At 37.8% G+C, this 14,506-nt stretch overlaps 1 protein-coding gene across 1 annotated transcript; it reads right to left on the bottom strand.

Annotated features, from left to right (window-relative positions):
* Window positions 1-1,449: 1,449 nt before the first annotated feature.
* On the bottom strand, window positions 1,450-10,503 carry LOC114735713 (uncharacterized). Its single transcript, XM_028923433.1, has 10 exons — window positions 8,949-10,503; window positions 8,033-8,506; window positions 7,623-7,924; window positions 5,775-6,494; window positions 5,413-5,691; window positions 5,162-5,323; window positions 4,117-5,055; window positions 3,809-4,024; window positions 2,792-3,052; window positions 1,450-2,274 (listed from the first exon to the last, which is right to left on the bottom strand). Exons 1-10 carry the CDS (start codon window positions 10,327-10,329, stop codon window positions 1,930-1,932), a joined length of 5,079 nt encoding a protein of 1,692 aa, XP_028779266.1. The 5' UTR covers window positions 10,330-10,503; the 3' UTR covers window positions 1,450-1,929.
* Between the last annotated feature and the right edge of the window lie 4,003 nt (window positions 10,504-14,506).

Genomic DNA, 14,506 nt, shown 5'->3' on the forward strand with positions numbered 1-14,506 from the left:
TCAAAATGTGAGTTCTCTCTCTCTCGAAACAGAAAGGTCGTGTACCAAGAACAACGCCAACCATTGCAGTCTGTCATGTATATTAATAACAAAGGAGGGAGAAATAGAAGATGATGATCACCATGATTAGGTTAAATCAAGTGACCCAAATATGTGGAAGAGAATGGATCGAAGAAAATTTGAGACCAAGTTGGGAACGGCAAGAAACGGACACGTATGCAAAGTCAAATGAGACATGCATCATCATTATATTCCACCACCACGTTTTGTAGTTAATTCCTTCTTCTTCCCACAATTTCTCCATGTATATCCATCTCTACTGTTAATATGTCCAAAGTATCAGGCTGATGCACGTTAATTTTATATAAATTTTACTAACTATTAAATTAGTTAGAACAAAATAAGTTATTAATTTTTATTTCTGGTATAAAACTAAACGACAAAATCTATTTAAGATGTAAATTTCATTCTCTTTTTGCCGGCTTATTAATTTCATTCTGTAGTGTCCAATTAATTTGAATAATGAATAGTACTACTTCCGGTCCTTAACGTAAGAGTTAGTGAATTAATTTGAATAGATTAAAAAAATTAATTAAATTAGTTATTTGTAATAAATAGGTATTATTTTTTTTCTAAAATATCTTTGTTAATCAAGTATATTATCTAAAACTACTATTATTCTAAGTACTATTTTGAAAAAAATGGATAAAGATGAGAGACAAAGTAAATTAGAATCTTATATTTAGGATCAAAATAAAATTTAAACAAGTTCTTATATTAAAGACAGAAGATATTGCATAAATTACGAGACTTCTTGTGTTATAGTTTCTTCTTAGTGTGAACGTACCGTTGAGCACTTCGAATCCAAATCACGTTGGGCTTTCTGATTTCTTTCCCTTACATGGGAAGCCTTTTCTTTTGCTTTGGGAAAGTGTTGATAACAGATGAGAATGGAGGCTTCTTCCAGCAGTGGGATAATTTTTCTGGAAAGATACCGCCTATCAGTAGCAGGTTATTACAACTTTCAAACACGCTATATTATTTATGGTCAATGGGGCCAAAAGAAAACACGCAAATATTATTTCAAGAAACGTGTTGATCCCATGATTTTGTCATGATATGTAATTATCCAAAATGTCCGGGTGAATTAGTATTAAATCATAGGCATTAAGTTTGCAATCCTAGCTCGCACAGTGAGTCTAGAAAAAGGGGTTAACAATTCGGCTAGATTCATCCACAAAATTGTTGACAGGTCGGCAGAAATTATTACAATAGAGGGTAATTTACGTTAGTCTGAACCAGATCATAAAAAGGTTACTTTGCAAATCTTTTTAATTCCACCTAATTTTTACTCAGGTGTCATTAATTGTTTGTAACATACCCTAATTTCATCTATTTTTAATCATGCCCCAAACTAAAAATTAGATAAAATTATAAAAATCTGATAAAAAACCTTAATAACTTGCAAATTAATTCTTCTTCTGGTATTCCAAATCTGATGGAAGCAAGATTTTCTTTTCTACTCTTCTCAATGAAAATAAGATTTTCCTTCTTGGGGAAGAATCCCAGCCAAGATTTGAGTCCTCAATTGAGGATCCCCACCACTTGAGGAAAAAAAACTAGAGAGCAGCGATTGACCTGAGGCTCAAAAAAAGGGCCGAAAAAACAAAACCCTATAATTCTTTCTCTGTTTTTTTTTTTTTCTCTCTCTGAAAAAAAGTAAGATGCTGACGGATATGGCATTTGCAACTGTTAGTTCAATTGGACTCCGCTCACATTTTCTATCTTTTGTTTATTCCCTTTACACAGCATCCTGGCTCCAACAGATCTACCAGCCGATATGCCAAAGAAATAACCGGTCAAAGTGAACGACATCCCTTGAGATTGAGATGTCATATCCTCAGAAGAAGCCTATATGACCCAATAATTTCAAGTGTGGTTAAACCACGGTCCCACTGCGCCATTCGCATGCCCATTGCTGTGGCTGCCTCCCCCATTGGGAATGAGTGAAGGTGGGAGTCCTACAGCCAGTGGGGGAGGTGCAGAAGGATATAATCCATGGCCATGTGGGAGACCATGGGGACTCATAAGAGGACTGCCAGCAGGGCTCCCCTTGCGATGTTGAAGGGCATGGATCTGCCTCAACCCTTCTTCATGAATCCGTGATAGCGTTTCTAGCTCTTTCATCGACAGTGCCTCCAGACCAGCGCCATATAGAGGGGCGTGTCGTGACATTTCCTCCTGTAGTGAAGCCTCCAGCGTGTGAATATATTGCTGCAAAAAGAAAAGCAGGGGCATTAAGCCAAGCATACTCCCCTCAGGAGTGTAACAAAAAGAGCCAGAGCTATAATTTCCCCGCTGGGATAAAATTGATGAGGATTTCAAAGCTGAAACGTCTTCTAAAGAATTGCACCAGGACAAATTGAAAGCTACTAGTCAGGGAAATAGCACGCTGCTGCTTTGTTCTAAGCCACCCAATAAATTACTAATTTTAAGCTAATTTTGAACTGACGCAACTTTTTGTTCGCGTATGATCCACCTAACACTAAAAAGAATACATGGGTAAACCTCGTGAAATAAATATCAATTATAGCCAATTGAGCAACAACACCCCCCCCCCCCCCGCAAAAAAAAAAGAAAAAAGAACATTTTAATAAAGAGAGCATTAAAATTGATCTTTAATGAGTCTGATGTATACTCAATATCAAGGTAACATTATTAACATAATAAAGTCAAATCAAATTATTCAAACAATAAATATGAAAGCATAAAGTTTTATCTTAAAACAAACCTGACAGGCCTGCAATTTAGATTCCATGCCATCAATGTATGCTTCACACCTTGCAACCTGCTCCTCCTTCTCTCTCCTCTTTTCCTCAGTTTGTCCAACTGTTTGTGTCAATCTGCGAATTTCATCCTCAAGTGACTTCCGGACTTCTTCCCGGGTCACATTCTCTGTCGCATATCTTTTCAGTTCTTCATCAAATCTCTTCCTTGCAGATTCAGCAGTCTTCAATCTCTCAGCAAGTGCATTTTTCTCCTTCAATACTTTCTGTGAATAATATTAATATAAATTCCAGACTTAACTCCATAGAAAATAACCACAGGAAACTAGTAATTAATGCTGGAGAATTATACATAAAATATTAGCTGAACTATTCTTCCTTTAAGGAGCTCATTGATGCTCCAGATCAATCAGCATCGATGAAAAAAAGAAGAACAAGAAGGGCAAGAACCATAAAGCTTGATGACGAATGAGAAGAAAATACAGGATACACTACTTTACCCCATCATTGCTTAAATAAGTAATTAGTATTTGCACAAAAAAAGCACTCAAGAGTTAAAAAAAAAAAAACACTGATATAAGTTCGCTCGCATAAGAGTTAAAGAGAAGGGAAAGGGAGCATAGAAGAATACTCGTAATAAAATAAAGCAAGGATACATGTAGCTAATCCGATCCTAAAACTAATCTTTCTTTTCTTTTTTTTTTTGGGCCAAAGATACTAAAATAAGTCCAAAAGCTTAAGTTTCCAAAGAAATGAGTACCAATAACTATCATATGTCGGAAGATTTCAATACATGAACATATGCCAGTCAATTTTTTTTTTAATTTCCTTTCATAATCAGTCACATCATAAATTTGCTAGACATTATTACACGCCATAACACTTCTTAGTCCATATAAAAATTCGTGAAACTAGCAAAGACGATTAATGTTGCTCAATAAAACAACTTTTGGCAATATTTAACATCATAACTCGTGTCTTCTTAATCAGATAGTAAATTTTAAAGATTTACACTATAATACCTTCAATTCATCACGTTTCCGGGACTTCAATTGTGAAAGTTGTGTTTCTGCATCATAGAGACGGTCCTGAAGAGCCTTCTTCTCTGCAGAGAGCTTTCCCATTTGATCATCTCGCTCTGAGCGAAGCCACTCAAGCTGACTCTCAGTTTCTTGTAATTGTTCCGATAGCTCCTTCTTTTGCCGATTGAACCTATCCATCTCAGCCCTCATTTCAGACTGTCAATTCAAGAAGGACATCATACATTAATTTGCAGTGCATAATTAACATGAGATAATTCCAGCGCACTATTAACTGTGACATAGAATACCTTGAGACGATTGATGATAGCCTCACTCTCACTCAGCTTTTGCGACACATTAGCTTTTTCCCCAGCCAAATTGGAAATCTCGGCTTTTCCTTCTCCACGAATGCGAATAATTTCATCTTCACTAGCACATAACTGGTGCCATAGAGCAGCACGATCAACATTTGCGAGTTCAGCAACTTCGCGCATCATGCTCAATACAGGTCTTGTAATTTCCTGCTCCTCACAGACCAAAGTAACCAAGATATCCAGATCAAAATCTACTTCATGACCACTATCTGTGGGGCTGGTAGCACGGTCAACAAGCCTCTTCAGCATCCTTCCTCGATGAGATTCATTGGCATGCCATCTAAACAATATTGTGTACAGCAATTTCACAAATTCTTTCACACATGGATCGCTAGATAGGGCCAATGTTTCAGCAAGACTAAGGACTGAAGCAAAATCATCCCTTTGAACTCCCAACTGCTCATTACCATCTCCATCTGCTACAGAATCTGAATGTTTAAAATTCTCAGCTCCACATCTAGCGCTGTTATTCAGTCTCTGGGAGAGGCGCCTTTCCAAAACCAAGGCTACAGACTGAGCACCAATTGCACCCCGAGCTACAGCTCTCTCAAATGTTTGAGAAGCTTCAACAGCAAGGCAAGGTATAGACAACATCTCAATTAGCATATATATATCAGAAAAATGACGATTAGCTTGGAAAGCCCGCTCATCAACCACATGCAATCCAGTGGGAGCAGTTCCATGTTCATTGAATAAGAAATGCCCACAGGGCATCCCTGAGCAGCTATCACCATAATCATCATCGCAATCAATGTCCCTCAGTATGGTTTCAGCAACATCCCCCCAACTATTTATAGTCTTACTCAAAAAGTCAAGGACATGAGGTGAAACTTCAAAACCTAATATCTTTAGCCTGACACGAACAGATCTAACCTACATAAATGTTAAAAATACTAAGGTTAGAAATACTTCATAAAACATCCTGAAAAAAGACGAAATTAAAGAACACAGTGAAGTTTCCAGCTATCATCAATCTTACTGCTTCAGGGAGATGCTGACACTGAAATGCTGCTTTGAATAAAAAATCCATGGTTTCCATAAGGAGTTCACCATTTGAATCTGTTAAAAGCTCAAATGACTGGAACAGAACCTGTTCCCACACTTCACTACCACAGTCCAGCTGACTAAGGGCCGCAAAAACCTATGAAATGAAAAGGCCATCAACAAAAGAATATAACGTAATTAAGATCACGATATGTTGTCCTGCAAAGAGACCGTATTCTATCTTACAGGTATCCGCAGATCAGGCTCTGCATCAGGCTTTTGAAGTCGCTCAAGAAGAGCAAAGGCTGCCAGTGGATGTTCAGAATGGTCAACCAATTTTGGTGCAAGAGAAACCAGGTCTGGTTGCAAATGCTTAGGTGCCTTGTCTAGTACAAGCGCGATTTTCTGTGCAGATTGAGGCCGTCGTCTTGGCTCAGGACAGCCTTGTGGAACAGCCCCGTCCAAGGTTCTTAGTGAATTGACAATCAAACCTAAGAGCTCCTCAGACTGCTCTGGCCATTTGGTCTAAAATGCCAAATCACATAGTTAATACCATTTATATGCGCATAATGATTTGAAAATTGCCTCTTAGGAATAAAGATTTGTACCTTTGTCTGAAAGGATGCATTGTCTGAATGAGAAGCAACCGTTTCTGGAGGACTAATAGGCTGTCCAGAAAAAGTTTTTTGCTGAATAGCATCACTCCTTAAATCAGAGCTTTGGACAGCAGGTGTGCTACCATTTTCATCAGCAACAGAATCCAGTCTCTCATAAACAGGAATTTGAGCAGATTCTGTTGCTCCATTTTCTCTGTCACAGTCCAGAGGACTAGCAGCTCCATTACTATCTACAGAAACTTTTGATGCATCAAGAGAATCAGCAACAGAACCCCTTTCAGAAGGTTGGCAACACTCCACCATTATATCCAAAAGTAAGTCAATGATTGCCTGCTGTAACACTTTAACTCCCATCAGCAAGTTCATCAAACTGGGGTTAGACTCATCGGACTTAGTGACCTTCTTCCCATCACAACTACCAGAAAGTTTGGTCGGAAGAAGCAAACGCTTCACTTTCGCAGGATCATCGAGATAAACTCGAAGTCCAGTTAAAAACCCAGCAATTGCACCAGCATCCATTAAAAGCTTTTCTCTTAAAGTGACCTGCGGCTGTGAAGGATTATCTCCATATGTCAGGTGAAACCCAGCTCGGGAAAGAAGATTTCTGAAAATATCTTCTTCATCTCCACTTATTCCTTCACTGTCCTCAGAGTCAATGAGTTCATCAGGATCTGTTGTCAAAGCATCCTGATCATCCTCCGAAGCTAAAACCTGAAACAATAAAAAATGTAAATAAAGAGGGGCACAATCAACCATCAATCATGCAATAAGTGCAATGAGAATTCAATACAAATGGTTTTTGACAAAAATTCATCATGAAACTTCTGTTAAACTAGAGAAGTTACAAACAGCAAGAAGCTAAAAGGTAGATATTAATAAATAATATATCTTACGCCTAGACCTAGCAATGCATTAAGAGATAATGCTCTGTCAATTTGACATGTCAATAAAACTAGGATTTTTAATCAGGAATTTGACGTAATTTGGTATTTGTTTACCAGCCTGTCAGGATTTTAATAAATATTTCCAAGGCTAGGGATATCCTATTCCATCGTGGTGTCTTCTCTGGAGTTCCGAAAAGGCACCTTCACAAAATTAGGATTATTTGAATTAAAATCTAGTTCAATTGAATGTTTATGAAACCTATACGTAGACCTGCTATCTTCTAAGAATCAATTTATGATATTGAATGAAAAGAATAAGTGAGTTTTTTTTTTTTTTTTTTGATAGAAAGAATAAATGAATTTCGTTGGTATTTTATGGTTATTTTCCTAGTTTCCCCGGGCCACTTGGTCATATCATATGGCTCAAGTATGAGATGCATATATGCTCACAATTTTTATTTTCAAATAAGTAAATCTAAAGCAATGCGAGATTGAGAGGGAAAATAATTTTGCTCCAAAGCTCTTCTGTTGCTTCAATCAAGAAATGATGATTCTTGAGGATGGTGATTATTTCACCATGTTAAATACCTATACAAGTTAAGAGTTTCTGCTTGCGCCCTATCAGTAAAATATGATTTAAAAGTTTCAAGGAAGAGGTCCTATTTTCATACATGATTGTTCCAATTTTATCATACCATTATATGATCGATGATGAACCAGTTCTTACATTTTCAAACTAGTGATACATAAGAGGCACAAGAGTGCAGCGTTAGACGAATAGCCATGAAAAATATAAGCAATCTTGTTTTTATGTCAAAAGACAAGAGGGATTCATCTTACAGACACATGGGAGGGCAGAAACTTGAGGAGAGACGCAGAGAGAGAACACCAGGCCTCTATAAATTACGCCAGGCATTAGGTAACATATAGACAGAGCAATCCCATAAATATTTACCTCTAGGTCTGAAAACTCAAACCAAGGGCAGCAATCCAAAATTTCGCACATGAAAACAACAGTGTCACGGACAAGAAACCCTGCATCTGCTTCCAATAAATCAGACACCTTCATGAATTGTAAAACAGAATTATTCCAAGTCTTTGTACAGATAGATGATTCTTTCCACACTGTCTTGGCTGGATTCTTCTGATTCACGACAGCCATCCTATATCTCACCCAAAAGTTTTTATCTGGATCACTTCCAACAGCTTGGTCACTCTCTAAGTAAATACATATGGTGTCAAAAGACTCATAAACCCCTGTACCAGAGGAAAAAAAAATAGGTTCAGCAAAGAACGCAAAAGTAGGCAATCACTACTTCTGTTGAACAATATGTGGGAGATACTATATGCAAGGGTAACACCTACCAATCCGAAGTTCACATCCACCAGCCTGAAAGAATTTACTGAAGATTTTTCTAGTCTCCATTATTTCCTTAAAAGACAGGAAATTCTCCACTTTCCATGTAAATGAACTTCTTTTTTGATACTTGTCAATAAGGGAACCACCGCTGCTCAACTCAGACTCATAATCAGCAAAATCCTGCATTATTGATGTCTCTTTCAATATAAGAACTTCTGCTGAGAATACAACAGTATCCTGGACAAGAAAACCAGAATCTTGATCAAAGAGACTTGTAAGCGTCACAAATTCACGCCAGCCCCAATCCTTTGCAGCCTTGGAGTAGCGGTTCTGGGATTCCTTAGTGACAGACTTCTCTTCCATCTTCTGATTCACAACTGACAACCGATGACTAACAAAACAACTCCAATCACTGGAAGTATTTCTTGAATCTGTAACTTCAAGAAAAACTGAAAGGTAGCAGGGTGGCTGAGACTGCCCTGTTCGCATTGAAAACAAAAAAATTCAGACTTCACTATTCATCACAACATTGACATTATCTCAATCTACTTAAAAATTCTTGAGTGTAAGGGCCAGCCAATATTTACTCTCCATGTAACAGTGTTTACATCGTAAGCCTTAGGTCATTAGCTTCTGCTAAATTAATATAAACATATGCATGGATCGAATTAGCTCAAAATTTCACAACAAGAAGTGCATAGAGTCTGTAGACTGCAACAGCCCCCTTCAATTTGTATTGTATACGTAAAATTTTCACCAAAATACTCACAAGAAATCACATTTCAGGGTTTTAAAATTTAGGATAAGAGATCATCTACTTAATTTACACATCATAAATACTCATAACTGGAACAGCACAAGCATGTGGGCAGTCACTACTCAATAACAACAAAAGATTTCCAGAATGAGAAAATTGCACACCTCGTGGATAAACAATGAGACGACAATCCCTGTTACCAATCTGAAACCTCCTACTCTTGATGCAAAGACCTGTAATTTTCCTCTTCTTCAATATATCCTTCAGTCTGGTGAAATTTTCGATCCTCCATGTGAACTTTCCCATATGGCCATCTGATTTCCTTGTACCAAATCCACTTCTTCCCCCAGTTAAAGCCCCATTTTTAGAAAAGCTACTAAACTCCTTGATCACATGAAATGATGTACTAAAAACCGCAGTGTCATCCACCAGGAACCCTGAATCAGGCCCCGTAAAATCTGCCATCTTCATATAATCATTCCAACCCAAGCTGGTATTATCACCACTCTTATTATCAGCTGCAAACCGCCCATATGAATCCCTGTGCATGTGATTGGAGCCTGGCTTCTGGCTCAGGACTGACATTCGAAATAAACACCAGCAACTCCTATCAGACAACACTACTGTCTTGTCCGTATCTTTGCTTTCCAAACACATTGACAGATATTCGACCCCATTAACCGAGCTCTGGTACACGCTAATCCTCAGGTTACACTCCCCAGCGGGGAAAACTGGGCTCATGATCTTCTGTGTTTTTATCATCTCCTTAAATAAACTAAAATTATGCACTTTCCAAGTGAATTTCCCACTCAATACATCGGACACTGGTCCCGCAACCACAGAGGAAGATATCACGGATGATGAAGTTGATGCCGATGATTGCATTTCATTGTTGTCTCGTGTGAAATTAACAGACTCACTAAGAATGAGAATATCAGCCGTTATCAATACGGAATCATTATTAAACAAATAACCCAGTTTCGGATCAAATACAGTGGAGGAAGGCGTGAAATCACACCACCCGTGCGATTTCTTCTTACTTGAAAACCGGTGCCACGAGTCCCTATGAATGGTCTTGGAATCGTCAGCTACATTCACAATTGCTAGACGATAGCTTGCAAAGCAGTCCCATTTGGCCGACGAACTGCCCCGGGGGTCCATGATTTGGAGGTAGATGGAGATGTAACCTGGCAAAGCCTGGGAGTCACCTTTAGGGTATATTAAGAGGCGGCAATCATAGCCTCCGACCTCGAAGTACTTGCTCCAAAGTGCCCTAGCTTTTATTCTCGGGAAATTATGTACTGTCCATCGACAAACGGCGGAGTACTCGCCCCGGCGATCGACGGTGACCATCTCCTGGGCGCCGCCTCCATCCCTCGGACCCATGGGCAGGTCCTCCGCCGCCGCCGACGAAGACACTATACCGGTCTTGTCCGCAGACGCCAAAGAGGACAACGATGAGGTGGCAGCCTGTGATTGGTCAGTTGAAGAGGGCACGGAAGAAAAAGACGGGACAGCCTCAGATGAACTCTGCTTCATTGTCATAAAGATTTGTTCCAGCGTTTGTTTCCCAAGTTTATGGTTCTTCCTGATCAAACCCAAGTACGGGAAACAAGAACAGGCAGACAAGGAGGAGAGGGAGGAGAGGGAGGAGAGGGGCTGATACGTGGCTAGAGGGCAGCACGGGGAGCTTCGGCCAAATAGCGCGCATTGTAGCAAACTTGCGCCATTTTTCACCTGGACTTTTGTATGTTCGTCCTGAGGCGGCACATCCTAGAAATCTTGCGCCTGCGTTGGTCTTTTGTTTTTTTGTTTTTAATAATAATAAATTAAGAACACGCTAGTTATTAATTAATAATTAATAAATAGTAAGCAGTTTGGTCACAAAAAATTAATTAAAACAAATCAACAGCGATGACATCACAAGACCGTTCATGTATTTTTGTCGTGGCGGGTTTCAGATCAAAGCTTTGGATAAATTATGGCGCTTACATATAACGCTGAGGATTGCGTGTATGTGAGTATCGCGAATGTAATTGAAATGGTTCGTTCTGTTGTTTTTCTTTTTTCGGGTACAAAATGGTTCGTTCCAGATGCATCGTATTCGTATCCATGCCATGCTCGATGAATAATATCTATTACTTTTTAAGATTTGACCTTTTTAATCTTAAAAATGTATTTTTTAATAATATATGACTTAATTGTTGACTTGATTTTGATTCTAAATATAAGATCTTTTTTTTCATAGTTATCAATTTTTTTTCTAAATTATTCCTTTTTATACTCTGTTAATCATAATCAACTAAGAGAAAAGAGATATTAAGAAAGATAATTAAAATATTTTAGAAAAATATATCATGTTTTTTATAATTAATTAGATTATCTATTTTTTTAATATACTTAAATTAATTAAATAGGTTGAGGAATAAGGACTCAACATTAGTGAAATTAAATTAAACAAAGTGCATGGTCTGTTTATCTAGTGATTGGGCATGCAAGGCCCCAGTAGTGTTGGGCCTGGGCCATTCGTGGATCCTCTAAATTCGCAAGCGATTCCCTGGAATTAAGTTATTAAGATACGGCCATGTCAGCATAGCGGGTATTGCTCTCGTCGGCCCGATATCTGTCTTCCAACTTGCCATTGGTGGGTCCTTTGTAAACAGCATAAATTAACTTCCTACTCGTTAGAGAGTGAGATTACGAATTCAACTACTAAATTTTTGATTTTATGCCTAGAAATACGAGTTTTATCCTCCATTAGTACGGTGGCCTTGATAAGTCACATTGCAACTTCGTTGGGTCACTTTTTTTCTCTTATCCGGTGGTTCTGAAAATGGCACGAATATGATGTTTTTGGTACGAAAGGCACGAACATCTTGGCCAAAAAAAAAAAGGCATGGCCATAGAGTTGGTCCCATGGATATTCTTGGACCACTTTCGGGCTCTACGCGTCTACACCACAGGCCCAAATTTGGAAACCTGGGCTACCACCTAGCCTGATACTCTTGAGATATATTTCTTTGTTGAAAAAAAGCGGTTTTTTGGTGGGGGGAAAAAAAGCTTTATCTCATACTCATATGTTACCGTACTTTTTGAGCTTAATATGGCATCATCAAGATCAAACAGTAATATAAACTACGAGAAAAGAAGGGCTCATCCCTGTTTAAGGGCCACGTTTTCGCGCGCTCATTGGAAAAATATGACTGTTGAGGCCATGAATTGGCAGGGCCAGTAAATCTAGAAGGTGGGCCGGTAATATTTCTGGGAGAGGACTTTTTTTATTGCAATAGAAGATAGAAGGTGTAACGACAAGCGGGAAATAAGTCTAATAAAAGAGACTAGATAAATCAATATTTAAATATTTATTTTAAAAAAAATGTTCATATTTAATATTTTATTAAATAGGATTATCTTCAAAAAGAAAATATTTGTACCTACAAAAAAGTGAGAAAGTGGACTCCGGCGGCATTTTAACGCAAGAGCCCCACTTAGTACCCATAACCCATGGCCCGCAACGAAGGACAAGACAGGCAGTGGATCCGATACGATGCCATCCCTGGTTCAATTATTCTTTTCCATTTTTGGGATCTCCGGGTGGCTCTTTTTGGTTGACCTTGGCAATGAAGTCATCATCTAAATTAATCTTGATTTCTCGGCGGTATCGTCCGGTAATATTTAAGATATGGGTGTATAAAATGTGTGTTTATATATTCAATCATGGATTTTAGTATTGAACTACTCCTCCGGTCATAAATATAAGACCTTTGTACTAGTGTGTATAAGAGTCTTATATTTAAGATCGGAGGAGTATATATTTCACCCTTCCTTTAAATAGCGTACGATAATAAAGGCACACATATAGTTTTTTTCCCTTTTTTGAACCAATGGAGTACAGTGTTTTAGGATTTAATTTTAAATGCACACGAATTATGTAGCGAACTAATGCAAAACAAAGGTAAATATAGTATATGATCAAATATAACAAAACACTTTATAAAACAAAAAGATTACTCCTTCGGTTCTTAATATAAGACCTATTTAACTAATTTGATTAGATTAAGAAAGTTAGGTAAGTTAGTTAATTATAAGAAGTGTGACACGTTTTTCTTAAAACACCATAGTCATTTTTCTTAATACCTCTCTCCCTCTTCTACTTGATTATGGTTAAGGGAGTATCCATAGAGGTAATTTAGAGAAAATTGATAAATATGATAAATAAATCTTATATTTAATACCAAAACCAACTCAACAATTGGGTTCTATATTAAGAACCGGAGAAGTAGGTAGCCTAGGCTAATTAAGTGATTCGGTGAGGTGTGGCTGTAACTAAAAATTAAAAGTTCAAGATCTTATGATGCATAAAAGAATTATATATCATAAAATAGCAGAGGGAGCAGAGCTAGACGACAAGAATCCAGACCCTCGTGATATCTAAAAGAAGTAACAAAATAGTAATAATTAAATATGTTTTTTACAACCGTTATAAATATGGTTTAATTATAAGTACCGAGAATAAAAGTAACTAAAGTAACTTAGTATATATACATAAACACACACACATCTTAAAACATTTTCAAGCAACAATTGAGTAAAATATGATATTTCTTGCTTCAATAGCTAGTAAGATCTTTTGTTTCGTTAACTGTCCCATTAGTTGGTTTTATGAGAGCCTTTTGGGTTCTTGGATTCCTTTTCAGTAGCTGTCGCAAATAAGGATCCTCCAATTAAATTTAAGGCAACATCATCCATATTTTCTTCGTACACATATGCGGAAGTAAAACCCAGTTTCGATCCCTAAATATCAATCGAAATCAGATATTTGTTGGAGTATGATGATGAAGCATCTCGCAAGTAACTTCACGGTTGGAGAACACCATGGAGTCCAGTCCAGTCCAGCTTTTATTTGTTTAATGATTAGGAAAAGATAAAGAGAAGAAGACGAAGGGTTTGAACACAAAACGTGGCTGATTTAAATGGTAATGAGAGATCACTTTCCATCGGAAAAAAGGTGAGGGTTCCATCACCTCCCACGGATGCTGACCTCTTTGGTCACAGCCAGCCTCGAAGCGACAGATCATGTATACTTACAAGCATTCTTCCATGTGCCCCCCCAATGCATGTGCCTTACTCATCTCAATGATTCATACAAAACTTCTCCAATTTACGCGGACATATCAAACAGGACAAAACTATTTTAAAGCACGTCGCTTCATCTTTAATTTATAGCGCTTCCTTGCTGTTCTGATAATTACTGGTTTGCTTTGCTTAATTTTCGGAATTCCCTTTGCTTCTCCAACTCTTCTTGGATAGCTCTATCCATAATGGGGACACGGGTAGATCTTATCAAATTCAATCCTAGCTAACAATTTTAACTATATCCATATGCACTCTATCCAAAAACACACTAATAAGGTATATATGACAATTTTTCCTGTTATATATTTTAAATTTTACGTTGCAGTAGTTCCTGCGTTTTTAACTTCTCTGCATATGGAAGAAGCATATAAGCCAAAGCTGCCGTTTTCCTGAGAGCTGTACACTAATCTGCAAATGTGATCACCGGTTCCTCTGAGAAGGATGAGCCTTGTGAGGGTTATCACTTCCCGAGGAATGTGAACCTGTGAGTGTTAGAATGTAAATCCTGTCCACAATTATTTTACACGACTTGAGAGATATGAACGTATAAAAAAAAACAGGCACATTTAATTCGCTTATTTACTTG

The sequence above is a fragment of the Neltuma alba genome, unplaced genomic scaffold (assembly GCF_004799145.2).
Source record: "Neltuma alba isolate B1F8T4 unplaced genomic scaffold, ASM479914v2 tig00013249_pilon, whole genome shotgun sequence".
NCBI classification, from domain to species: domain Eukaryota; kingdom Viridiplantae; phylum Streptophyta; class Magnoliopsida; order Fabales; family Fabaceae; genus Neltuma; species Neltuma alba.

Coding starts and splice junctions, on each gene's coding strand:
- LOC114735713 (XM_028923433.1), bottom strand. CDS start 10,329: ATGACAATGAAGCAGAGTTCATCTGAGGCTGTCCCGTCTTTTTCTTCC. Junction 5,056..5,161: donor GTCAGCATCTCCCTGAAGCA/GTAAGATTGATG, acceptor ACATTTATGTAG/GTTAGATCTGTTCGTGTCAG. Junction 2,275..2,791: donor CTAAATTGCAGGCCTGTCAG/GTTTGTTTTAAG, acceptor TTCTTTTTGCAG/CAATATATTCACACGCTGGA.